At 42.3% G+C, this 24,885-nt stretch overlaps 1 protein-coding gene across 3 annotated transcripts in view; it reads left to right on the top strand.

Moving 5' to 3' along the window:
* Positions 1-23,834, top strand: part of CASKIN2 (CASK interacting protein 2) — a 225,447-nt gene extending 201,613 nt beyond the window's left edge. For 2 of the 3 annotated variants that reach the window (XM_068261965.1, XM_068261964.1), the window contains exons 20-21: positions 13,482-13,719; positions 23,426-23,834. In XM_068261965.1, coding sequence (XP_068118066.1) covers positions 13,482-13,719; positions 23,426-23,519 — 332 coding nt within the window. In that variant the 3' untranslated portion in view covers positions 23,520-23,834. The remainder of the gene's footprint in view (positions 1-13,481; positions 13,720-23,425) is intronic. The other variant, XM_068261966.1, reaches the window with a different exon arrangement.
* The last annotated feature ends 1,051 nt before the right edge of the window (positions 23,835-24,885 follow it).

The following is a 24,885-nucleotide window of genomic DNA, read 5'->3' as shown; positions in this document are numbered from 1 at the left end:
TCTGATGTGTGTATGAGCCTTAAGGGTTACTAAGAGATACTATACAAGACTTTATAGTAAAAAATAATCTTATTTCTCAGCATCAGCATGGGTTTACTAAAGACGGGTCCTGTTTGACTAACATGCTCAGCTTTTATGAAGTAGTGAACGCTAATGTGGATATTGGGAATTCTGTAGATGTGATATACTTGGACTTTGCAAAGGCCTTTGACACTGTTCCCAACACACATCTGGTACAAATGTTGAGGATGCAAGGACTGGGGAAGAGTCTGTGTGCATGGATAGGGAACTGGCTAATGGACAGAAAACAAAGAGTTGTGGTCAATGGATCATATTTAAAATGGGTGACTGTTAGCAGTGGGGTCCCACAGGGGTCAGTACTGGGTCCAGTGCTCTTCAATTTATTTATTAATGATCTAGTAGATGCAGTAGAAAGCAATGTTGCTATTTTTGCAGATCATACAAAATTGTGCAGAATCATCAACTTTTAGGAAGATAGTGACATATTGCAAAAAGGATCTGGATAGGATAGCTATATGGGCACATAAATGGCAGATTAAATTCAATGTTGAAAAATGTAAAGTCATGCATTTTGGTCGTACCAATGGTCTAGCACCATACAAAATAAACAGGATGCACATAGGGACATCAAACTTGGAGAAGGACTTAGGAGTACTCATCGACAACAAATTAAATAATCGTATTCAATGACAAGCCGCTGCAGCTAAAGCTATAATAACATTTTGGGATGCATTAAAAGGGAAATAAAAACTCGAGATGCTAGCATAATATTGCCCAAGTTTAACTCTCTAGTAAGACCACATCTGGAATATTGAATTCAGTTCTGGTCACCACATTACAGGAAAGATATTGCAGTTTTAGAGCAGGTGCAGAGACAAGCAACAAAATTGATACAAGGGATGGAAGGGTCTCACTTACCAAGAAAAGTTAGATAAACTGGGCTTATTTAGTCTGGAGAAAAGACGCCTTAGAGAGAATCTAATTAACATGTATAAATACATCAGAGGGCAATATAAAGGCTTGGCGGATGAGCTTTTTGTCCCTAGGCCTTCACAAAGAACTAAAGGACATGATCTGCGCATGGAGGAAAAACGTTTTAACCATTTATTCTTTACAGTAAGCGTGATTAGGATGTGGAATGCATTGCCACAGGTAGTTATGGCAAATTCTAAATCTGCATTTAAAGGGGACTTAGATGCTTTCCTTGCATTAAAGTGAACCTTAAGTGTCAAAAATAAATTGAGTTTTACTCACCTGGGGCTTACCTCAGCCCCCTGCAGCTGATCAGTGCCCACGACGAGTCGCTCTGATGCTCCAGGTCCCGCTGGCGGCCACTTCTGGTTTCGCCGTCAGGACCCGTCAGGCTGGGGAACACGGCTGATACTACGCGTTCCCAGCCAAAATAGCACCCGTATGCGGCCATATGGCCGCATACGGGTGCTATTTTGGCTGGGAACGCCTAGTATCAGCCGCCTTCCCCAGCCTCACTGGTCCTGACGGCGAAACCAGAATTGGCCGCCAGCGGGACCCGGAGCATCAGAATGACTCGTCGTGGGCACCGATCAGCTGCAGGGGGCTGAGGTAAGCCCCAGGTGAGTGAACCTTAAGTGTCAAAAATAAATTGAGTTTTACTTTAAAAGACACCCATGGCTATAATTACTAGGTAATGCCCAATGGTGTTGATCTGATTCCCATCTGGAGTAGGGAAGTAATTTTTTTCCTTTTGGGGCTAAATGGACCATGCCTTGTACGTATTTTTTGCCTTCCTCTGGATTAACAGGAATATGTGAGAGCGCAGGCTGGTATTGTACTATGTTTTCTGGTTGAACTCGATGGACGCATGTCTTTTTTCAACCCAAATAACTATGTAGCACTGCATATTCCTTTTATTACAGGTTTTCTTTTATTCCACTTGATTATAGGTGGACATGCGGTGTTGAGTGGTTCACACATTGCTTATACCAGTATAGTCGATCATATAGCTAGACATGTACAGTCCTGGCCAAAAGTTTTGAGACTGTCAAAAATATTAGTTTTCATAAAGTTTGCTGCTAAACTGCCTTTGTTTCAGTTGTTTGTGATGTACTTAAATATAATTATAAGCACTTCATACGTTTCAAAGGCTTTTATTGACAATTACATGAGATTTATGCAAAGAGTCAGTATTTGCAGTGTTGGCCCTTCTTTTTCAGGACCTCTGCAATTCGACTGGGCATGCTCTCAATCAACTTCTGGGCCAAATCCAGACTGATAGAAACCCATTCCTTCATAATCACTTCTTTGAGTTTCTCAGAATTAGTTGGTCTTTGTTTGTCCACCCGCCTCTTGAGGAATGACAACAAGTTCTCAATGGGATAGAGATCTGGGGAGTTTCCAGCCCATGGACCCAAAATTTCAACGTTTTGGTCCCAATCTGCTGTAGTAATTGCAGTTCTGCAGCTTCATGAATATGTGGTGGCCTGTAGCATACCCCAATAAGCAATTGGCAACTTTTATTTCCACCATGAATATTTACCCAAACGGACTCCACATCTTCGCAATCTTCCTCCATCTCATCGTTGAGGACAGCTGTAAAAGAATTCTTAACAAAGAGACAAACCCCTCCACCTTTTTTCCCTGTTCTATCCTTCCTAAACACATTGTATCCTTTTAAATTAGCTACCCAGTCATGGCTTTCATCCATCCATGTCTCGGTTATTCCCACAATGCCACAGCCTTTGTCATTCAGAATGAACTCTAGTTCGTCTGTTTTATTTGAAAGGCTCCGAGCATTGGTTACCATGCACTTTATATTTTTACCACCACATTAACCAATTTTGTTTACATGAAATGGGCTACTTGAAGTTTTAACAACCTCCTTAATATTTACACTGTCCCCACACCCCTCTCCACCCCCAATTATGTTAGGCTCCCACTGTCTTTTTACCTTATCTTGTCTACATAGTTACATCGTTATTTTGGTTGAAAAAAGACATACGTCCATCGAGTTCAACCAGTACAAAGTACAACACCAGCCTGCTCCCTCACATATCCCTGTTGATCCAGAGGAAGGCGAAAAAACCCTTACAAGGCATGGTCCAATTAGCCCCAAAAGGGAAAAATTCCTTCCCGACTCCAGATGGCAATCAGATAAAATCCCTGGATCAACATCATTAGGCATTACCTAGTAATTGTAGCCATGGATGTCAACAATTACCTAGTAATTGTAGCCAAGGATGTCTTGTAATTGTAGCCATGGATGTCTACGTATTGAGACTTTATCCTCCCGCCACCCCCAGATGCTAGTTTAAAATCTCCTCCAACCGTTTAGCCATCTTCTCCCCCAATGCAGCTGCACCCTCCCCATTAAGGTGCAGCCCATCCCTGCATGTTTGATTTCATGATGGCAGCCATCTATTTGGTTGAAAGGAGGTGACAGGGAGCATGAGACACAGTTCTAACTGTCCTGTGTCCTGAGCGCCTCTCCCAGTTGCTAGGCAACGTGAATAACAACATAGGAAATCCCATCATGCTCTGCACAGCATCAGGGGAAAAAAGCCTGGGCTTTTTTTCTTTGATGGGTGGAGCTTAGCTAAAAATGCAGCAAAAATGATGCTTTGGTAAGAAAAACAAAGTTCTGATGCTGTGAAACTGTTAAAGAAACACCAAGCCTTTTCAGTTCTGCTGAGTTGATTTTTAGTCCGGAGGTTCACTTTAAGGTTAATTTAACACTAAATTGGAAATTGTACCTTTTCCCAGAATGGATCATAGTGGATAAATGGACACATCATTGGAATGTATGTTACATATAGGATAATTTCAGACATGTTCTAACACAGCGTTTTTCAACCGCTGTGCCGCGGCACACTAGTGTGCCGCAGCATGTTGCCTGGTGTTTCCCGTACAAGTCTGGCCTCTCGCCAGACCTGTTCCTACTGTAAGGGCGCAGGAGGGGGAAGCAGCGCTAGAAGGAGGGGCAGTGGAGGCAGCGGTGGGGAGGGGGGAAATATCCCCCCCCCCTCCCTCACCTGGGACCCCTCCTTCTGCCTCTCTCCCCCTCCATTTAGCGATGGCAAGTGCGGGCTCGGCGGCGGGGAGGGATGCGGAGAATTACTCACCACTTCCGCGTTCCAAGCGCCGGCAGCGTCATGTCGTCAGATCTCCGCCTTCAATGCTGCCCATTGTGCTTCCTGATTAGCTGAAGCACAGTGGGCGGCATTGAAGGCGGAGATCTGTGACGACATGACGCTGCCGGCTCTTGGAACGTGGCGTGGTGAGTAATTCTACGCATGTCTCTCTCCTCGCCGCCGAGACTGCACTTGCCACCGCTAAATGGAGGGGGAGAGAGGCAGAGGGAGGGGTCCCAGGTGAGGGAGGGGGGGATACTTCCCCCCTCCCCACCGCTGCCTCCACTGCCCCTCCTTCTAGCGCTGCTTCCCCCCTCCTGGGCATCTATTCTGGGGGGAACTGTACTAGCTATACTGGGGGCAACTGCACTAGCTATACTGGAGGCAACTAAACTAGCTATACTGGGGGCAACTAAACTAAATATACTGGGGGCAACTAAACTACCTACACTGGGGGCAACTAAACTACCTACACTGGGGGCAACTAAACTACCTACACTGGGGGCAACTAAACTAGCTATACTGGGGGCAACTAAACTAGCTATACTGGGGGCAACTATACTAGCTGTACTGGGCACTATACTGGGGCACTACCTACCTATACTGTGTACTACCTACCTATAGTGGGCACTATGCTAGCTATACTGGGCACTATACTAGCTATCTGGGCACTATACTAGCTATCTGGGCACTATACTGGCTATACTGGGCACTATACTGGCTATACTGGGCACTATACTGGCTATACTGGGCACTATAATAGCTATACTGGGGCACCATGCTAGCTATACTGGGCACTATACAGGGGCACTACCTACCTGTACTGGGTACTACCTACCTATACTGGGCACTATGCTAGCTATACTGGGCACAGGCTATATGGGGCAATACACTAGCTATACTGGGCACTATACTGGCTATACTGGGCACTACCTACCCATACCGAGCACTATACAGACAGGGACATTACTTATCCATACTGGGACTATACTAGCTATACTGGGGCACTATACTGGGGTAACTATACTAACCGTACTGGAGCAACTAAACTCCCTATACTGGGGCAACTATGCTAGCAATGCAGCCGCACCCCAGCCCCCCCCCCCATAGCCTGCTGCGCACGGCACTGTCCACTAGGTTGCGCAAACAACCGCCCCCCCCCCCCCCACCCACCCCCACCGTTCCCCGGAGAAAAATATGGTCAGAAAGTGTTCCCCGGGCCGGAAAAGGTTGGGAACCACTGTTCTAACATATCCATTGTGTTATTTGCAGTGGCGAAAGTCTCACCCTGCAGGGCTTCTCCAGCAGCAGACGCTAGGTGAACATGTCATGGATAGCATGCTGTCTGACTTGTCCAATACAACAGCAACAGACTACAGTACTGAGGACAACTGAGGCACTTACAGTAGACCTGCTATGAACGTCCACATTGTGGCTGTAGTCTACTGTGAACCTTGCCTAATGTATAATAAACCCTAATCAGATCTTAAGATTTTAGTGTAATGTGACTGGTGGATTTTTGCTTCAAGAATTTTCAAGAAATATATGAAGTTGTCAGAAGATTCAACCTAAAACTTTATTCTGTTCAGAAGTGTATATTTATTGCCAGTAATTAACCACTTAAAGAGAAACCGTAACCAAGAATTGAACTTCATCCCAATCAGTAGCTGATACCCCCTTTCCCATGAGAAATCATTTCATTTTCTTAAATGGATTATCGGGGGTCTGTATGACTAATATTGTGGTGAAACTCTCCCACAGTGTGATGTCCGGACCATGGTCCTGACAGTTTCCTTTCTGTGGACCTCATTGCATTGTGGGAAATAGCAGTTTACAGCTGTTTCCAACTGCTAGAAAAGCAAGCATCATCTCCCATCTCCTTCCACTGACATCACCTGCCAGTAGTAAAAATGTAACGATGTGATAAATGTCAGAATGTAAATCGGGGAGAGGAAAGATTTTACAATGAGCAAACACTGACTATATCATTTATACATACAGTAATTATTGTAAAACCGAAGCACTTTTTTATTACATTATGTTCACTGGAGTTCCTCTTTAAGCCTAAGTGGATGAATCCGCTTAGTGGCAATCTGGACAAATATATTCGTCCAGCAGTGTTGTGGCGGCTGCGTGCTTGTAACCGCTATTACAGGGGATCGATTGCAGAAGGGGAACTAGTGTTCCCCCTAGGCAAACGATCCCCTGTGAATGAATCAACATGCCTCCAAACACGAGGCATGTTGAATCATTATTATTATTTAGTATTTATATAGCGCCAACATATTACGCAGCGCTGTACAGAATATATTTTTTTTTTGTCACTTAACTGTCCCTCAGAAGTCCTCATAATCGAATCCCTACCATAGTCATATGTCTATGTATGTATCGTGTAGTTGTGTATGTATCGTAGTCTAGGGCCAATTTAAGAGGAAGCCAATTCACTTATCTGTATGTTTTTGGGATGTGGGAGGAAACCGGAGTGCCCGGAGAAAACCCACACAGACATGGGGAGGGGACATACAAACTCCTTACAGATGTTGACCTGGCTGGGATTCGAACGGGGGACCCAGCGCTGCAAGGCGAGAGCACTTACCGCTATGCCACCGTGCTGCTCATGAAAACGGAACGTCACAAAATGTACACATGTAAAAAAAAAAAGGCAGTTTTAAAAAAAAAAATAAAACTAAATAGTTACCTTGGGGACAAAACTTTTTTAATATGTATGTTGTGGGGGTATATTACTATTATATTTTGCCTATATAGGCTTGTAAAAAAAACTGGAAAAAAACTGAAAAAATGCACCTTTATTTGAAAATAAAATATTGGCGCCAGACATTGTATTAGGGAAATATTTTAACTATTGCAATAATCGGGACAAATAAAATGTGTAGGTTTTATGCACAGTAGAACGTTTTGTTTTAAAACTATAATGGTCGAAAACTGAGATGAAATGATTTTTTTCCATTTTTTTTCTTATTCCCATTAAAATGCATTTAGAATAAAATAACTGTTAGCAAAATGTACCACCCCAAAAAACCTAATTGGTGGTGAAAAAAACAAGATATAGATCATTTTGTTGTGATAAGTAGTAATAGATATTGGCGAATGAATGGAAGGAGCGCTGACAGGGGGAAATTGTTTCTATCTTAGAGGTGAAAACACCTGCGGGTTGAAGTGTTTAAGATTCAAAACCAAATTGTGCATTTCCTAATACTTTGCTGCCACCAGGACAGGAAATCTCAGGCTGTTTCATCCTAATAATCCGGTAATATGAACTGGTACAGATTTCTAATTCTGACAGAGGCAATGCTGTAAGAGGCAGTTCATCCAACAGTAATTTTTTTTCTTCAGTATAACCCATGTAAAGGAGAGGGTAAATGTAGATATGAAATTAATAGATAAGCTTGAGATCACTTACGAATGTAACAATGGCAAAATCCAATCTATGAATTTAACAATGCCAAAATCCAGTCTTCAATTATATATAGTTACATAGTTAGTTTGGTTGAAAAAAAGACACTCGTCCATCAAGTCCAATCAGAAAAATAAATACATAAAATTAAAATAAAACCCCATCCTGAACCTGCACATATCCCAGTTGATCCAGGTGAGGGCAAAAATCCTTACAAGGTTTGGGCCGTAAAAGGGAAAAATTCCTTCCTGACTCCAGATGGCAGTCAGATAAATTCCTGCATCAACTCTTCTGGGAATTACCTAAAAATTATAGCCGTGGATGCCCTTCAATGCAAGAAAAGCATCCTTTTTAAATGCAGATATAGAGTTTGCCATAACTACTTCCTGAGGTAAGATGTTCCAGATTTTAACCACTGTCACTGTGAAGGACCCCTTTCTAAATAGATGACAAAACCTTGTTTACTCCACCCGCAAATCATGTCATCTGTCCCCTTGTCCGTCGTACAACCCTAGGGACAAAAAGCTCATCTGCCAAGCTTTTGTATTGCCCTCTGGTGTACTTTTACATGTTAATCCAGTCACCTCTCAGTCGCCTTTTTCCAAGCTAAATAAGCCCAGTTTGTCCAACCTTTCTTGGTAAGTGAGATCTTCTATCCTTCTGATTAATTTAGTTGCCTGTCTTTGTACCTGTTCCAGAAAGTCAATGTCCTTTTTTGTATAGTGTGGTGCCCAAAACTGTATTCCATACTCCAGATGTGGCCTCACAAGTGATTTATACAGAGGAAGTACTATACTAGCATCTTGAGACATTTCCCTTTTTATGGATACCAGAATTTTGTTTGCTTTAGCTACCACTGCTTGGCATTGTATACGATTACCTTATTTGTTATCGACTAGTATTCCTAAGTCCTTCTCCAGGTCAGATGTTCCCAGCTGTATGCCATTTATTTTATATGATGATCTTCCATTGGTGCGTCCAAGGTGCATGACTTTACATTTATCAACACTAAATTTCATCTGCCATGTGCCTACTCATATGGCCATGTTGTCAAGGTCCTTTTGTAATATGTCACTATCAGTTTTAGTGTTGATAATTCTGCATAATTTTGTATCATCGGCAAAGATGGCTACATTACTCTGTATTCCGTCTACTAGATCATTAATAAATGAATTGAAAAGAATAGGACTAAGTACTGACCCCTGTGGTACCCCATTGCTAAGTTTCCCATTTTGAGTATGCTCCGTTTACCACCACTCTTTGCCTTCTATTCCTTAACCAGTTCTCTATCCACATACACACATTTTCTCCTCGCCCCTGTATCCTCAGCTTTTGTACCAGGCTATTGTGGGGAACAGTGTCAAAATCCTTTGCAAAGTTCAAGTACACTACATCTGTAGCTTTCCCAAGATCTACATTTTAATTCACCACTTTATAAAAGCTGAGCATGTTGGTGAGACAGGACCTGTCTTTAGTAAAACCATGCTGTCGAATTGAAATAAGATTATTCTGTGCTACATAATTTTGTACAGCATCCTCTAGGATACCTTCAAACAGTTACACGCAACTGATGTTAAAGGACTTACGAGGTGAAAATAAACTTCTGAGAAAAACAATTATATCCATCCTACTTCTCCCAAAAATGACTTTTTTAGATATCCCACTGTTTTATTTTATTTTAAAATCTAGTTTTGAATGTGCTCAATGACACATTCATTGCAGTATGCCAGAGCTCAAATCTATGAATTATTGATCCTTTTATCTCTTTTCTGCTTTTAAAAGCTATTTACTGACAGAAAATTGTTTTATGGCTGTAATTACTTATCAGTGAGGGTTATGCTATAGTCTGACCCAGTCCGACCCGGTCCCGACCCAGACAGAAATTGTAACTTGCATACTTGATGTTTAACTTTTTCAGGCAGAGAAAGAAAAAAAGGAACACAGCATAGTTATTTGTGTGCTTGGCACTATACATACACATGTCTATCTCATCATGTCACATGGCACCTCGTAAGTCCTTTAAGCTTAATGGTCTATAGTTTCCTGACTATGATTTTTTTCTCTTCTTGAATAAGGGGAAAACGTCAGCTGTATGCCAGTCATAAGGAACTGACCCACTTGAAAGAGAATCACAGAAAATAAGATAAAGTGGCTTATCGATAACTGAACTCAACTCCGTTAATACCCGGGGGTGAATTCCATCTGGGCCAGGTGCCTTGTCTATCTTAATCGTATTTAATTGTTCCTGCACACCTTCCTGTGTTAGGCAATTCATGCTGAATGAGGAAGAGTGGGAACAACCCAGGGCCATATTATGTGTTAAAGGCCTCACCTTGGTAAAGACAGAAGCAAAGCAAACATTTAAAATTTCCGCTTTAGCGCTGTCCTCCACAATCAAGTTTCCACAATCAAGTTTCCTGTCTGGTCTTGTAAAAGTCCTATATTCTCTACTTTCTTTCTTTTAGAGTTTATATATTGGTAAAACTTCTTGGGATTTGAGTTTATATCACTAGCCACTTTTTTTCCGCTTCCAGTTTCGCAAGTCTGATTACTGTTTTGCAGTTTTTGTTACTTGCCCTATAATTCTTTAGTGCAGATGCAGTCCCCTCATTCTTTAAGGCACTAAAGGCATTCCTTTTACACTTCTTCATGTATAAATATGAATTTGAAATGACCAAATCCAGCTGAGCATCTCCCCTTATTGGTTCGGTTACCATCCGAGTTAAGTAATTGTCTTGCATTGTTGATATAAGAAAAACAAAAATTTGCTTTCCTAAAACAGAAAGAATTTGCGATAATTCAGGTTGGAGTGAGCTCGAGATGTCTCCCAGAGCACCACTGCTGAATATATGCAAATTAACCATTGTACCCTTAGAAGCTAAACACACCTCCAGAACCGCTGGAATGCAATGATGTGTCAGCTTGTTAAATTGTACAGAGCCATAATAATCCAACATGAATACAGACTGTTTCGGATTGTTTGATCCTCATCAGTGCATGGCATGGATTAATTTGGCTCTATGGAGTAGGGCTTGTAAACCGAGAGGTACAGACTAACCAGCAAGCTCATGGTGACCCAGAACTCATTGGAGTGTGTAAGGGACTACAATGGTCCTAAAAGCCCCCTTACTAAGATGTTAAGAAAAACAAAAATTTGCTTTCCTAAAACAGAAAGAATTTGCGATAATTCAGGTTGGAGTGAGCTCGAGATGTCTCCCAGAGCACCACTGCTGAATATATGCAAATTAACCATTGTACCCTTAGAAGCTAAACACACCTCCAGAACCGCTGGAATGCAATGATGTGTCAGCTTGTTAAATTGTACAGAGCCATAATAATCCAACATGCATACAGACTGTTTCGGATTGTTTGATCCTCATCAGTATCATTGTTGATATAAATCTGCCACTTTTACTAGAGCGAGCTATGTCACATTGCAGTACTTATAAAAAGTGCAATCCTAAACTATAAAACCCCTGTGTCCCTGCGTACTCTCCTATCACTGTGTCCATGCTTTTGCACTACTGCGCATGTATACCACGCGCGGCCGTTGGGACAGGAGGAGAATGGGAGGAGGGGGGAAGGGCGGCGGCGTGCATGCGCGCTGACACGTGGCGGCGGTCGCGGGAGGGTAGGGTTGTGAGGGTGGCCCAGAGCCCATTTTTTTAAACAGGTTTAGATCTGCTAGTGATGAATATTATTATTTCAAATTGCTTACACTGTAGTTTTATATTCATTTTGGAAATATTTGTTGTAGGAGATAAAAGGGGACGAACACGAGAAATACAGCGCACGAGATTTGGGTACTGCCAGCGCCACCATATACCGTTATAGGAATTGTGGCGCACGGTGACCAACTTCAGTGCCGTCAGAAGACTGAGCTGAAGTTACTTTTAAAACACTGCAATTCGGTCGCCAGCGAGTGCCCACGATAGTGTAGTATGTAATGTTGTCACATTTTGATAAATGAAATTCAATAGAGGAATGATACTAACAAATGTGGGTTATCACTAAGGCAACCACTGTGGGGGGAATAAACCCGACCCCGCTAGACCCAGAACAAGCATGTAGTCGATCAAGTGTTTCTGACATTGTTAGATCTGACAAGGTAAGCTGCATGCTTGTTTCTGGTGGTGTTCAGACACTACTGCAGCCAAATAGATCAGCAGGGCTGCCAGGCCACTGATATTGTTTTAAAGTAATGAAATATGGCAGCTTCCATATCCCTTTGCCTTCAGTTTTCCTTTGAAATCTGTGATCATGATCAGTTTTTAGGCAGAACTTTTCTTTGTTATATACAGTTCCACATCCCTGCATTTGATTGTGTTTTCTGGTATACTCTTGTACTAGTAAACTTCTTTTGTGATCACCAAGTAATTACCAGACAGCAGTGAGCAGTTACCAGGCAGCAGCAAGCAGCTGTGAGAGTTTGAGGCATTTCACTGCCCATCAACTGTCCGTGGAAAAGAGGCCTTAGGGCTCATACACACTACAGAGTGCATACACTAGGAAATAAAAATGTGAAAATTGGCCCAGCAGGGCCAGAGCAATCCTCCTGCGTGAGTTACCCCGAGCTCAGCTCAGGATAACCGGCAAGGAGGTTAAAGTGCAACTTCATACATAATAAAGTGTAGAGGTGTATACTGAGCTTGATTTAATTTTCCTTTTGCTTCAAAATAAAAAATTGTTTAGATAAAAAAAGCGTAGAGGAGTTAGAACCTCTGCGTTTTAATTGCTGTCTCTGAAACCGTTCTAGTCATTCTCCTTATTCTATTTCTCTTTTGAAATTCAAGCTGAGGATTTGACTCCTAAAAAAATATTTGTCTGACTCCTTCTTTAAATTGACAGTGAAGGGCAATACATATTTTAGCATTTTACACATTTTTCAGCATTTTATAGTATAGGGAAGGATTAGGTCAGGTTGTTCTTCTTTCTGTGTCCCTTTTATGGTGATTTTTCCCTCTCGCTGTCCTGGTGACAGTACACAAACAAAAGAAAGGTGAATTCCAAATGAATGTGGGTGCCATCGGAAGAGAAGTTGAAACAAATTAAAATGTACATAAAATAAACATTTCCTGTTTATGGCACGTAAGCAGGATGTTTATACATAGATAACAATGTTAGAACCGAGGTAATTTTTCTTTTAATTGTTTTATTTTTTTTTTTTGGGGGGGGGAGGGGGGAGCTTTTTGTCCTTCAACTGGTTTAGGAGTTATAGTGCTATGTAAGGGTTGTGCTGGATCCATACTATGTGATTGTCTTACTGGCTGCTCGCTGCTCACACCTCACCCACACTTTGTTTTGTGGCAGAGGGCGATAAATGTGCATTGCCTGGCAACCTCACATTGTGATCTGCAAGATGACAGTGTATATGCGCTCATACATAGTTGGGCATGTGGCGTCCCCTGGTAAATTAGTGAATGGGGCAGAGCAGTTCAGGGAGTAAGACGAGTAAGTCCACTCAGATGCAGACTTGGTGTCTTCAAGAGAGTGGATGCACTTTTCTCTGCATACTTTATTAAAGTCACAAAAATAAAGTTTTTCAATTTTTAAGAAGGTCTTATGCAGCTCTGTTATTTTGTATGTATTAGTCTTGGCCACATTTGTTTAGTTTAGTCTAGTTTTTTTTTTTTTTTTTTATTGCCTTTAGGGAAAATGGTGGCACATCTAGTTTTCTCACATCCATGCTTCCATGCTTTCTCATGCTTCCATGCTTTCTCATATTTAGCTTCCTTCTGAATAGTGTATAGTGACCTGGAGTAATTTTACCCACAGGTTTCTGGTATTAGCCCAAAAGCTGATCAGACAAAATTCTTGTAAAAAAATGTATAAATTAAATATCCAGTGCAACTGCATGAGGTTTTATTATATTAAATCAGATTCTTTGAAGTAAAACTTCCACTTACTTCCACTTAATCAAGCTTTACTTTTCTCCGCAGGCTCTCAGACTTATTTGGTGATATCTGGGCCAGAGATGGTTTTACAAAAGCCTTCTTGGGGCATGAATAGTGTAGTTCCCACTACCTCTATAATGTGGCCAAGTGAGCCTCCATCTGTCAGCAGGGAACTGAATGATGTTCCTTTGCAGAATAAGGATAACTCACATCCCGGACATTTCAAACCTGCAAATCCACAAAAAGCTGAAGAAAGGCCACGGACATGGGAGCATAATGCGAGGTAAGACAAATATATTTTTTTCTGGAAACAGCCTTGGTGCATACAATCTTTGCTATAATATACTACCTACACCAGTATGTTCCAAAGTTTTGCCTTATATCCCTGAACATAAATTAGCCATACTTCGCTTGGCATGACCACTCCGTTACATTACCCAGAATCTCCAGGGTTTTATGATGTAAATTAAAATGAGTCTAAAATCCCTTTAATAAAAGTATTGCAAAGTACACTACTGACTTTCTAACACAGAAGGTTGGTTATCATCAGGGCTGGGCCGAGGCATAGGCTGGAGAGGCTCCAGCCTCAGGGCGCAGTGTAGGAGGGGGCACAGAATTCATTCAGCTGTCATTCCTAATTGTGTTTAAAGCAGAAAGAAATAAGAAAAGGGGATACATGGCAGTGACTGCAAGCCAGATAACTAGATATTAAGGTGTTGGGGAGGTTGTGGGCCCTGTGGCACCTCTTAGTCTAATAGCAATCAGTGTGTGACGGCTGGGGGGGAGGGATGGAGGGGCGCACTTTGGTGTCTCAGCCTTGGGTGCTGGAGGACCTTGTCCCGGCTCTGGTTATCATTTCCACCTGTCCAGAAAAGTAAAACCCATTATGCATCATTTCAGGATACTGGGTGGATTTGAGCTTTTTTTTAAAATGGAAAGTAAGATTTACACGGAGACATCTTATACGATTTTTTACACGGATTGTAGTTCCATTATATCACAAATAGGCCTAAGTTTGGAAGCTAAGGTTTAAATTAAGAAGCTTGGGCCTCTCAGACTATACGTAATAAAGGGAATAATAAATGTAGTTCTCTAAAGCATTCATAAGTTATGTCCAAAAGTTTGAATCATGAAATTCTTAAACAGAGACCTTTTCTGCATCTAGGCTTAAAGTGGACCCAAATTAAAAATACAAGATTTCAGAAATAAAATCGATTTTCTAAATTATAATAATAAATAGCAGCCTTTTTTTAGCTGCTTGATGACAAATATAAAATATTTTACATTTATTGGAGGAACCCCTCCCTTCCTTTTATATTGCCGGGACAGAATCCGGCAAACTGATGGAGTAGGTGGTGTCCGGCAAAGGAGGAATTGCTAATGGCTGGCACCTGTATAACCCAGTTATAAAAAAAGAAGGGTGAAAAGCATGCACTGAAATGCTCATAGTCTTGAAGGAGTGTTTATTTATCTTTCTATGTGTCAGAGCGGTGCAACTAAATATTTTCAATAAAAGAAAATGTTTGGTTTGGGTCCGCTTTAATGTAGTTACTGGAGTTAACTTTTATTTAAGTAACTCATTGACCCCTTTCAATATTGTCTTCTGCAAATCATCTAGATATGAACACATCAGGTGATGTTTATGTATCGAGTGGGGATGAGGTTATACTGTTCAGTCTGTTGTCTAGACTCTTTAAATATTTTTAGGTTCAGATTAATTTATTTAAGCGATCAGTTCATAAATGCTCCCAGTCTGATGATCTTTTCCCTCTTTAGGGATTAAGCAGGCCATACACTGGCTCGATTCCCGGCCGTTTCGACAGCAGATTCGATCCTGGGATCGAATCTGCTGCCAATCGTTCGCGGTAAACGCAGCCGCCGATCCGATTTCCTCCCGAAATCGGATCGGTCCGTCGATCGCGCCGTGCGGTAAATTACCCTCGATCGCCCGCGGGTAAAGTGCGCGTCGCTAGCGGCGGCCGATCCGATCAAGTATACATTACCTGAGGCTGGCTCCCGGGCGTCTTCTCCACGCTGCACGGCTCTGTTCCGGCTCCATCCATCCCGGCGCTTCCTGTGTCACTGCAGTGACCAGGAAGTTCAAATAGAGGGCGCTCTATTTGAACTTCCTGGTCACGGAGTAACACAGGAAGCGCCGTAATGGATCCGGAACAGAGCCGTGCAATGCGGAGAAGATGCCCGGGAGCCAGCATCAGGTAATGTATACGGGGGGGGGGGACAGGCGGCAGGAGCAGCTCAGCAGATGGTGAATCGGTTTCAGGCTGAAATCGATTCACAATCTGTTTGCAGTAAAGGCAGCCATACGATCCCTCTCTGATCAGATTCGATCAGATAGGGATCTGTCAGCTGGTCGATCTAATGGCACATCGACCAGTGTATGGCCACCTTTACTGTAATTTATGATCTGAGAGTCTGAGGATGGAGAGAGAAGTTACATAGTTAAATAGTTATTTTGGTTGAAAAAAGACATGTCCATCGAGTTCAACCAGTACAAAGTACATCTCCACCCTGCTCCCTCACATATCCCTGTTGATCCAGAGGAAGGCGAAAAAAACCCTTACAAGGCATGGTCCAATTAGCTCCAAAAGGGAAAAATTCCTTCCCAACTCCAGATGGCAATCCGATAAAATCCCTGGATCAACATCATTAGGCATTACCTAGTAATTGTAGCCATGGATGTCTTTCAACGCAAGGAAAGCATCTAAGCCCCCTTTAAATGCAGGTATAGAGTTTGCCATAACGACTTCCTGTGGCAATGCATTCCACATCTTAATCACTCTTACTGTAAAGAAGTTAAAAAAAAGTTAAGAAGAACCAATAGCTTTAACAACATTTAGTATGGATGACATTTACTTACAGTGTTTGTTAGCCAATCAAGGCCTAGGGCATTCCAAGTATGGAAGGGATTTTAGTACTGTTGCTAATCTCCTTCTTCAGTTATCCTTAGTAAACAAATCTCTGACTTCCTGAGATTGCATCCCTGCAAATGTCTATCTATCTATAACGGAAGTGGAAGCAGAGGGGTGGGAAGAATAGATGAGTCTAGCTGCTGCATTCATGACTGATTGAAGGGGCGCAGTACGTTTTCAAGGGGAAGCCAGACAGTAGGGCATTGGAATAGTCCAGGTGGGAGATGAGGGCATGGGTGAGAAGCTTGGTAGTGCCTGAGTTGGAAAGGTGCATATTTTTGAGATGTTGGGAAGGTGGAAATTGCAGGCTCTGGTAATATTTTGAATGTGAGGGCTGAAGGAGAGGGCAGAGTCTAGGGTGACACCCAGGCATCGGGTCTGGGAGGTAGGGCGGATAGTAGTGCTATTGATAGGGACGTGACTATCCGGGAGGGGTAGTGCAGCACAAGGCAGTAAAATGAGGATCTCAGTTTCATCCAAGTTAAGTTTCAGGAACCTAGCTGACATCCAGAAGGAGATGGTCGAGAGGCAGGAGGAGACCTTGTCCATGGTGGAGGGGGGAGATCAGAGGTGTGAAGATAGAATTGGGTATCATCAGCATTTGAAGCCCAGGGAGGAGATGACTTTGCCGATAGAGTAGGTGTAAATTGAAAACAGTAGGGGGCCCAGAACAGAGCCGTGGGGGACTCTGACGGAGGGGGGGTGGACGTTGAGGAGGAGCCATTGAAAGAGGTTGTCAGAGAGGTATGAGATCCATGCCAGGGCGCTGTCGCAAATTCCTAAGGACTGTGTAGGGATTTTGGAGGAGGAGAGGATGGTCAACTGTATCGAACGCTGAGGAAAGGTCAAGGAGTAGCCGGATGGCATAGTTGCCTTCAGCTTTGGCAAGGGTAAGGTAATTTACTACCTTGACGAGAGCTGTTTCTGTTGAGTGGGCAGGACGGAATCCAGCTGAGGTAGTGCATGATGCGTCTGTGGACAAGGCGTTCAAGGAGCTTTGAGGCAAAAGGGAGGAGACAGATTGGGCAGTAGTTGAAGGTTAGGAAGGGGTTAAGTGAGGTTTTTTTCAGCAGGGAAGTACAGTGGCCTCTTAAAAAGCTGAGGGGAAGGTACAGGTGGAGGGGTTGAACAAGGAGGCGAGAACCGGGGCAAATTAAGGGAAGTGGGGGCGGAGGGTGTCAGAGGGGACGGGGTTGAGGGGAAGGAGGTGGCAGGGGAAGTGGCAAGCAATAGATTCACTTCTTCAATGGTGGCAGGAGTGAGGGGGGGGGGGGGGGGTTCATTGGAACAGTCTGGATGGAGGAGGCGGGGGGTGGGGCATGGGGAGGCCTGGGGGAGGAGGGGGGTTAGGGGGTGGGGCATAGCAATGGCCTGGGGGAGAGAATTGAAGAATGTAGGAGGGACAGTTCACTTAGGATAGCTGCAATGTTACCGGTGAAGTGGGTAGTCATTGGCTGAGAGGGTAGAGCTGGGGGAGGGGAGTGGGGTTGAGTAGGGAGTTAAAGGTGGCGAAGAGACCTTGAGGGTTGGAGACTTGAGTTCCAATCAGGGCTGCAAAATACTTTTGTTTAGCTTCTGAGCAGTGGGGAAAAGTAGCAGCTTAGCTTTATAAGTGAAATAGACCATACAGGAAGAAGTAACTAGTGACCATTGACCAGTCAAAAAGATGTCAGTTGAACTTGTCCCTGCAGTGATTGAAAATAGATACTGTTGCACTGTACTCTGACAGCAGCAATTACCTTACAGTGTTTTGCTGTATGTAAACATCTCTCTTTCCTCTCTTATGTCTGGTGCACACCATGCAATTTCCTGCCAGATCAACCATTCAAATTGATAATTTCTGAACGATTTTGTACAGAAACAATCAGAAAACAATCAGAAATCATTTCATTCCCTGTCCATCTCTATTCCTCCATTCTCTCGCTGTGTCTCCCCCTCCCCTTTTCTGCAGTCTCTTAACCTACCACTCCTCTCAAACCCTGTCTTCTATATTTATTCAAGTACAGTCTTACCACACGATGAGAAGAAAACAATGCAATACTTTACATGCAATGCATTATGCTCTGTTCATCGTGTGTAAGATTTACACATGTAATTCTGCTTAACACCATTAAGTGCATACCTAGTTGGGCTGAAAAAGACATTTAAAGGGGCACTATGGCTAAAATTAGGCTAGTGGGATAACCCTGGTAGGTTTTAGACTGCATATGAAGCGATCCTGCCTGCCCCTCCATCTGCTGACTGTAGAAGCTGATTGCTTTTCTCATGTCTCCCAGCTGCAGACTTTGGAATGCAGGGGGTTCAGCGACTGCTGTGGAAGATCATAAATAAATAAGCCAGATAAATGGTTTGGCTCCTTCTGTGCCCAGTGCTATGACCTTCCCCAGCACTCCCTGAGTAGTCTACATATCCCTTACAGCTTGAGCACGGAGAAAGCAGAGGATACATTAGTTGGATCGGCACTGGGAAGGGGGAGTACGTTGCATAGCTTGAGAAAAGTTCAGAAAATGACAGACCGAGACAGACCTTTCAAGCCCACATTTAACCACATTAAAAAAAAAAGACTTGGTAACTGATGCTCCTAATGTTAGGCACATGGAAACATCCATATGCCTCTTTAAGAAGGAAGCATCTAGGAACTTCTACAAAATATCAGTAAGCTGGAACTCCTTCATACATCAACCCTTTCTATAGTCACCCTTCAGAAATTTACATCAGGCAGGGAAAACCTGAAATTTTAATGCAAACTGAATGTAGCTTGGAATGCACATCCTGAAACATTTGATTGATTTAGTTCCAAGCTGCATATAACTTACATTAAATTTGAATGCAAACCGAAATAATTGGCAACTCACTAACCAACCCTGGGTTATCCATGTCTCTGTTATTCCCACAGTGTTAGTATTTATCTGCTCAATTTCATCAGTTTAACCACCCTGGCGTTCTATTAAGATCGCCAGGGCGGCTGCGGGAGGGTTTTTTTAAATTAAAAAAAAACTATTTCATGCAGCCAACTAAAAGTTGGCTGCATGAAAGCCCACTAGATGGCGCTCCGGAGGCGTTCTTCTGATCGCCTCCGGCGGCCAAAAGTAACACGGAAGGCCGCAATGAGCGGCCTTCCGTGTTTTGCTTACTTCGTCGCCATGGCGACGAGCGGAGTGACGTCATGGACGTCAGCCGACGTCCTGACGTCTGCTGCCTCCGATCCAGCCCTTAGCGCTGGCCGGAACTATTTGTTCCGGCTGCGCAGGGCTCAGGCGGCTGGGGGGACCCTCTTTCGCCGCTGCTCGCAGCGGATCGCCGCAGAGCGGCGGCGATCAGGCAGCACACGCGGCTGGCAAAGTGCCGGCTGCGTGTGCTGCTTTTTATTTGGTAAGAATCGGCCCAGCAGGGCCTGAGCGGCACCCTCTGCTGGTAATGGACGAGCTGAGCTCGTCCATACCGCTAAGGTGGTTAAAGTGAACCTCCGGACTAAAAATCTACTCAGCAGCACTAGAGAAGCTTGGTGTTTCTTTAACAGTTTCACAGCATCAGAACTTTGTTTCTCTTATACAAGCCTCATTTTTAGCTGCACAGAAGAAAACTGCCCGGGCTTTTTTCCCCTGATGCTGTGCAAAGCATGATGGGATTTCTGATTTTGTTGTTCTCGTTCTGCTGTTTTAGTGCAATTTTTTTTTTATTTTACATTTTGAATTTGACATTTAAAGCCTAGCGTGTGCAGCTGGGAGGGGTAATCAGGACAAAGGACAGTTGGAACTGTGTCTCCTGCTCCTTGTCACCTCCTTTCAACCAAAAAGATGGCTGCCCCCATGACAAAGATGGCAGCCCCCATGAATCACAAACATTTGCCTGTTCTTTTAAAACAGGGTGGGTAAGAGATTATATTACCTATCTATTCTAATTAACATAACTAATGTAATTTGATGACAGTATGTTTGTTTAGGCTGAAGTTCCCCTTTAATTCCATACGTTCATATTTTACAGTAGCATTAGAGTCATTTATCCCTTTTTACATCCTAAACTAGTTACTGTAGTTATATGATTAATTATAATAAAATGTAAAATAAAAAATAATCTTGCAATTTAAAATGTGTACATATTAATATAAGGATAAAAAAGTAAGAATATTTTAATGAGTACTTTCAGTTTAAAAGACAAAGCCTGTCATACCAAGCTCTGTCTTAAAAGACAACTGGAGTTAGAGGGATATGGAGGCTTCCATATTTATTTTCTTTTCACCAATCCCAAGTGCCTGGCTATCCTGGTGATTTTTCTTGCATTATTGTCTAAATGTATGCAGCAAATCCAGTCAAACTGCTTGTTCTGGGCTAAAAGCAGAGGATTAGCAGAGCAGCGAGGCATGTGCATTGTTTAAAAGGAAATGCATGTCAGCTTCCATATCCCTCTCGCTTCAGTTGTCCTCTAATGCTGCAGTATCAGGGGAGTCTTACGTTTAATTACTTACCTTGCATTCATTACACATGTGACACTCCACCCCCCTCCTTGGCAATAGAGGCACGGCATTTTTTGGAAGTCTTTTGAAGCTCTTTGGCTACCCATGTCTACGTTGCCATGGCCCGCCCCCAGCTCGGCACCTTGATTGGTGGCTGCGGCGCTTGGGAAGGCCGCAACAACACAGGCGGGAGTGGCCAGAACTTTAACAGATTAAAAAAAAAAAAAAGCCACAGATGCTTTTTAGAGGGGAAGGGGGTTGATGAATTATGTAATGAATTGCAGCCTGTAGGTATATAATAAAGTCCCTGTCCTGCATCATTAACGTATGGTCTGACATGACAGACTCTGTCACTTATACTGGAAGTACTCTTTACATTTATTGAAGTTAATTATACTAAGTACAGTGGGATGCGAAAGTTTGGGCAACCTTGTTAATAGTCATGATTTTTCCTGTATAAATCGTTGGTTGATATGATAAAAAATGTCAGTTAAATATATCATATAGGAGACACACACAGTGATATGAAGTTTATTGTATTTACAGAAAGTGTGCAATAATTGTTTAAACAAAATTAAGCAGGTTCATACATTTGGGCACCACAAAAAAAGAAATGAAATCAATATTTAGTAGATCCTCCTTTTGCGGAAATTACTGTTCCTAAACGCTTCCTGTAGGTTCCAATGAGAGTCTGGATTCTGTTTTTTTGGACCATTCTTCTTTACAAAACATCTCTAGTTCATTCAGGTTTGATGGCTTCCGAGCAGGGACAGCTCTCTTTAACTCACACCACATATTTTAAATTATATTCAGGTGTGGGGACTGAGATGGCCATTCCAGGACATTGTACTTGTTCCTCTGCATGAATGCCTTAGTGGATTTTGAGCAGTGTTTATGGTTGTTGTCTTGTTGAAAGATCCAGCCCCAACGCAGCTTTAGCTTTGTCACTGATTCCTGGACATTGGTCTCCAGAATCTGCTGATACTGAGTGTAATTCACGTGTCCCTCAACTTTGACAAGATTCCCAGTACCTGCACTGGCCACACAGCCCCACAGCATGATGGAACCACCACCATATTTTACTGTTGGTAGCAAGTGTTTTTCTTGAAATGCTGTGTTGTTTTTACTCCATGCCTAACACCCCTTGTTATGCCCAAATAACTCAATTTTAGTTTCAGCAGTCCACAGCACCTTATTCCAAAATGAAGCTGGCTTGTCCAAATGTGCTTTAGCATACCTCAAACGGCTCTGTTTGTGCTGTGGGTGGAGAAAAGGCTTCCTCTGCATCACTCTCGCATACAGCATCACCTTGTGTAAAGTGCGCAGAATGGTTGATGCACAGTGACTTCATCTGCAACAAGAGGATGTTGTAGGTATTTGGTGCTGGTCTGTGGATTGACTCTGACTGTTCTCAACATTCGTTGCTTCTGTCTAGCCAAGATTTTTCTTGGTCTGCTATTTCGAGCCTTAAAGTGAACCTTAAGTCAACTATAAAAAATGAGATTTACTTACCTGGGGCTTCCCTCAGCCCCCAGCAGCCGATCGGTGCCCTCGCAGCCCCGCTCTGACGCTCCAGGACCCGCCGGCAAACACTTCCGGTCTGGCCGTCACCGGCCGACAGGCATGGGAACGCGAGTGATTCTTCGCGTTCCCAGCCTGTATATCACCCCCTATGCTGCTATTGCGGCCTCCTGAACTGAGCCTGTGGTCTCCCATTTCCTCAGTATGTTCCTAACTGTGGAAAAAGACAGCTGAAATCTCTGAGATAGCTTTCTGTATCCTTCCCCTAAACCATGATGGTGAACAATCTTTGTCTTCAGGTCATTTTCAGTTTTTGTTGTTGTTGTTTTTTGAGAGTTGTTTTGAGACCCCATGTTGCTACTCTTCAGAAAAAATTGAAAGTGGAGGGAAACTTACAATTGACCCCCTTAAATACTCCTTCTCTTAATGGATTAACCTGTGTAGGTAGGTCAGGGGTCACTGAGCTTACCAAGCCAATTTGAGTTCCAATAATTCGTTCTAACGGTTTTGGAATCAATAAAATGACAACAGTGCCCAAATGTATGCACCTGCCTAATTTTATTTAAACAGTTATTGCACACGTACTGTAAATCCAATAAACTTTATTTCACTTTTCAAATAGCACTGTGTGTGTCTCCTATATGATATATTTAACTGACATTTTTTATTGTAACAACCAACGATTTATACAGGAAAATCATGACAATTAAGGTTGCCGAAACTTTCGCATCCCACTGTAACTTTGGTTTACAGTTTTTTTTTTTGTTTTGTTGTTGTTTTTTTTTGAGAGTGGGCTTGTTTTTCTACATGAAAAAATAATTTAGTTTAATGAAGCCCATCATAGTGGTAATCTCTTTAAAGGTAAGTCCACCTTTTTTCTTATTTTAAATTGTTTTGAAATATGTTCCATTATTTTTTTAAGCTCATATATTGTTTAGATTCCATTGTTTACTCATCTTTGCTGTGTGTGTGGGGTCCAGTGTATACTGGATGTTGAGCAAACTGAATATTGTGCCTCATCAGAACTTTTGCAGCATTGTTACAAATGTAATATTACTTGACCTTCAATAAGTTGTTTGTTTCAGCAGTGAGGCACCACCAGTGACCAAGAACATCCTTGATGATATCAGTACAATGTTTGATGACCTTGCTGAGCAACTGGAAGCCATGTTGGATTGAGGACCACTCTTTTTGGCACTTTTTAACTAGTCCTACAGTGCTTCACAGCTCCACATATACGAAAACAGGGCACCAACCCTCTACCTATTGCTTAAGAATTACTCTGCTGGGTTTTTAAAGATATGTTGAGACATTTTTAGCAGCACTTGGGATGCATTTCAAATCCAGGATGATTATATACAGTGCCTTGCAAAAGTATCCACTTCCCTGACTTTGCAACTATTTTGTTAATTTCCAACCTGTAATTGTAATGTTTCTAAAGCTTGTTTTGGATGGATCTGCGCAAAATAGTCTAAGATGGATAGTGAAATTAGAAATAAAAATATATATATATATATATATATATATATATATATATATATATATATATATATATATATATATATATATATATACATACATATAAAAAAAACGAATCTACTAAAATTTGGCACGTGTATATATATATATATATATATATATATATATATATATATATATATATATATATATATATATATATATTCACCCCACCCACTTTACCATGAAGCCCCTAAAATGTCCCGGTGCAGCCAATTACCTTCAAAAGTCGCATAATTGGACAACTATAGTCCAGCTGTGTGCAATCTAAGTGTCACATAATCGGTCAGTATGTATATAACTTTTCTGAATTGCTCTAGAGACTTCAACACCATTAAGCAACAGGTATTACACCATGAAGACCAAGGAGATCTCCAAACAAATCAGCGACAAAGTTGTTGAGAAGTACAAGTCAGGGATGGGTTATAAAACAAAAAATCCAAAGCTTTGAATATCCCCCAGATTACCATGAAATCCATCATCTTCAAATATAAAAAAACATGGTACTACAGCAAACCTGCCAAGAGAGGACCTCCCACCAAAACTCACAAACTGTGCTGCATCACTGGTTATTGTTCTCCTTACCCAGAGACCAAAGGTAATTCTGCAGGAGTTGCAGAGTTCCACACCCGAAACTGGAGTATCTGTCCATAGGACCACAAAAAGCTGTACACTCCATAGAGCTGGGCTTTATGGAAGAGTGGTTAGAAAAAAAACATAATTTCATGTTAAAAATAAGAAGGCACTTCCCAAATGTATAGAGGAAGGTGCTCTGGTCAGATGAGACTAAAATTGGACTTTTCGGTCCCCAAGGAAAATGCTATGTCTGGGCAAACCCCAAACTTTTGCTTCAGTGAAACATGGTGTTGGCAGCATCATGCTGTGGAGATGTTTTCTAGCACCACTGAGTGTAAACTGGTCCTTAATGAGGGAATGATGAATGCTAAATACAGGGATATTCTTAAACTAAACATGTATCAGTCTGCCAGTGATTTGAGACTGGGACAATGACCCCAAGCATACTGCT

This window comes from Hyperolius riggenbachi, chromosome 12, assembly GCF_040937935.1.
Source record: "Hyperolius riggenbachi isolate aHypRig1 chromosome 12, aHypRig1.pri, whole genome shotgun sequence".
NCBI lineage: Eukaryota > Metazoa > Chordata > Amphibia > Anura > Hyperoliidae > Hyperolius > Hyperolius riggenbachi.
This window is presented reverse-complemented; position numbering and strand designations above follow the sequence as displayed.